General features: G+C 53.8%; 1 protein-coding gene across 1 annotated transcript; it reads left to right on the forward strand.

Annotated features, from left to right (window-relative positions):
• Nucleotides 1-560: 560 nt before the first annotated feature.
• Nucleotides 561-1,761, forward strand: POU3F4 (POU class 3 homeobox 4). Its single transcript, XM_012738656.3, has one exon. The coding sequence runs from the start codon at nt 571-573 to the stop codon at nt 1,654-1,656; it is 1,086 nt and encodes a 361-aa protein (XP_012594110.1). The 5' UTR covers nt 561-570; the 3' UTR covers nt 1,657-1,761.
• The last annotated feature ends 486 nt before the right edge of the window (nt 1,762-2,247 follow it).

A 2,247-nucleotide genomic window follows, 5' to 3' on the forward strand; every position in this document is an offset into this window, starting at 1 on the left:
TAACAACGTTTTGTTTTGCAGTCTCCCACACACAACTAACTCAGAATGCCGAGTAAGCCTGAAATATCCCGATTCACTGAGAGCAAAATGGCATTTAAACTTGTTCTATTTTTTTTTCTCTGTTTAGGTTAATCTAAATAATCTAAAAGGAAGTCTAAAACCCCAGTTTGCCACCTCACTCCCTCACCGTCCCTCACCCCCCCCACATTCCTCTCATCCTTCTCCCTCCACCATAAACACTCATGTACTTTAGGGTGAGTGGGGGAAAGGGTTAATCAAATGAACCGCCGCCACTCTGCTAGGCAGCCAATGGAGCTTAAAGATTGATTCACTTCCTGCTCGGGTCTCCCTGAAACTCCTGAGCTTCGTCAGCCTAATTTGGAAAGCAAGAACGGCCTCCTGTGCTGTCATTGGCCATGCTCACGCCTGGCCAGGCCAAGACGCTCTGCTATTGGCTGTGGTTGGTGCCGGTAACCCACGCTAGCGGTTTGGCTCCCCCGCACCGTAGATGTCAAAGGCTGAAGCTGCTCCCTTTGCCACATTATAACTAGTAGGGGATCCTCACCGACCATGGCCACAGCTGCCTCGAATCCCTACAGCATTCTCAGTTCCAGCTCCCTGGTCCATGCGGACTCTGCAGGCATGCAGCAGGGGAGTCCTTTTCGAAACCCTCAGAAACTTCTCCAAAGTGATTACTTGCAGGGAGTTCCCAGCAATGGGCATCCCCTCGGGCATCACTGGGTGACCAGTCTTAGTGATGGTGGCCCATGGTCCTCCACACTGGCCACCAGCCCTTTGGACCAGCAGGACGTGAAGCCTGGGCGTGAAGACCTGCAGCTGGGTGCGATCATCCATCACCGCTCGCCACACGTAGCCCACCACTCACCGCACACTAACCACCCCAACGCCTGGGGGGCGAGCCCGGCTCCGAACTCGTCCATCACATCAAGCGGCCAACCTCTCAACGTGTACTCGCAGCCAGGCTTCACGGTGAGCGGCATGCTGGAGCACGGGGGACTCACCCCACCGCCGGCAGCCGCCTCCACACAGAGCCTGCACCCGGTGCTCAGGGAGCCCCCGGACCACGGTGAACTGGGTTCACACCATTGCCAGGACCACTCAGACGAGGAGACGCCAACCTCTGATGAGTTGGAACAGTTCGCCAAACAATTCAAACAAAGAAGAATCAAGTTGGGCTTCACGCAGGCCGACGTGGGGTTGGCGCTAGGCACACTGTACGGCAACGTGTTTTCGCAGACCACCATCTGCAGGTTCGAGGCCTTGCAGCTGAGCTTCAAGAACATGTGCAAGCTGAAGCCTCTGCTGAACAAGTGGCTGGAGGAGGCGGATTCGTCCACTGGAAGCCCGACCAGCATTGACAAGATCGCCGCGCAGGGCCGAAAGCGCAAGAAGCGAACCTCCATCGAGGTGAGTGTCAAGGGCGTACTGGAGACTCATTTCCTCAAGTGTCCCAAGCCTGCTGCGCAGGAGATCTCCTCGCTGGCAGACAGCCTCCAGTTGGAGAAAGAAGTGGTACGTGTCTGGTTCTGTAATAGAAGACAAAAAGAGAAAAGAATGACTCCGCCAGGGGATCAGCAGCCGCATGAGGTTTATTCGCACACCGTGAAAACAGACACGTCCTGCCAGGATCTCTGACTGGAGGAGGCGAGGAGGCGGCCAGCCGCACTGGGAGCAGCGCGGATTTCTCATTCTCTCCCACTCCTTTCCTTGCACTCTAACATTCTTTATTATTGCTATCTCTCTAGCGCACTCCCTCTCTCTCCCTCTCCCTCTCCCTCTCCCCACTCCCTCTCCTTCTCCCTCTCCCTCTCCCTCTCCCTCTCCCTCTCCCTCTCCCTCTCCCATCTCTCTTTCTTTCACTGGGGATTCTAACTTAAGTTGAGAAAGGAAACACACTTGCACTCACATTCAGGCTTCTCAATGTTGATACAGTTATATTAATCAGTCCAGGCGGGAACCTCATATTCCCTGCTGCCCAGGCAACAGTTCCATCCAACCTTTTCTGCTGATCAATACATATTGTTTACTATGAGTAAGGTTCCTTTGGTCTCTCCTCTTTAGAAGGAGCAAGGAGTGGGGTAACGTGGGGGGGGGCGGGGTAGGGAATGAGGGAGGGTGGGAAGACAGATGTGTGCCTCTGAATAACCTTCCAGCGCCTTGGTTATAGCAGCTGTATTTCAGGTGAAATCTGTTTTACAATAGACTAGTTTTGCATTTTTTAAAACT

The sequence above is a fragment of the Microcebus murinus genome, chromosome X (genome assembly GCF_040939455.1).
Source record: "Microcebus murinus isolate Inina chromosome X, M.murinus_Inina_mat1.0, whole genome shotgun sequence".
Lineage (NCBI taxonomy): Eukaryota > Metazoa > Chordata > Mammalia > Primates > Cheirogaleidae > Microcebus > Microcebus murinus.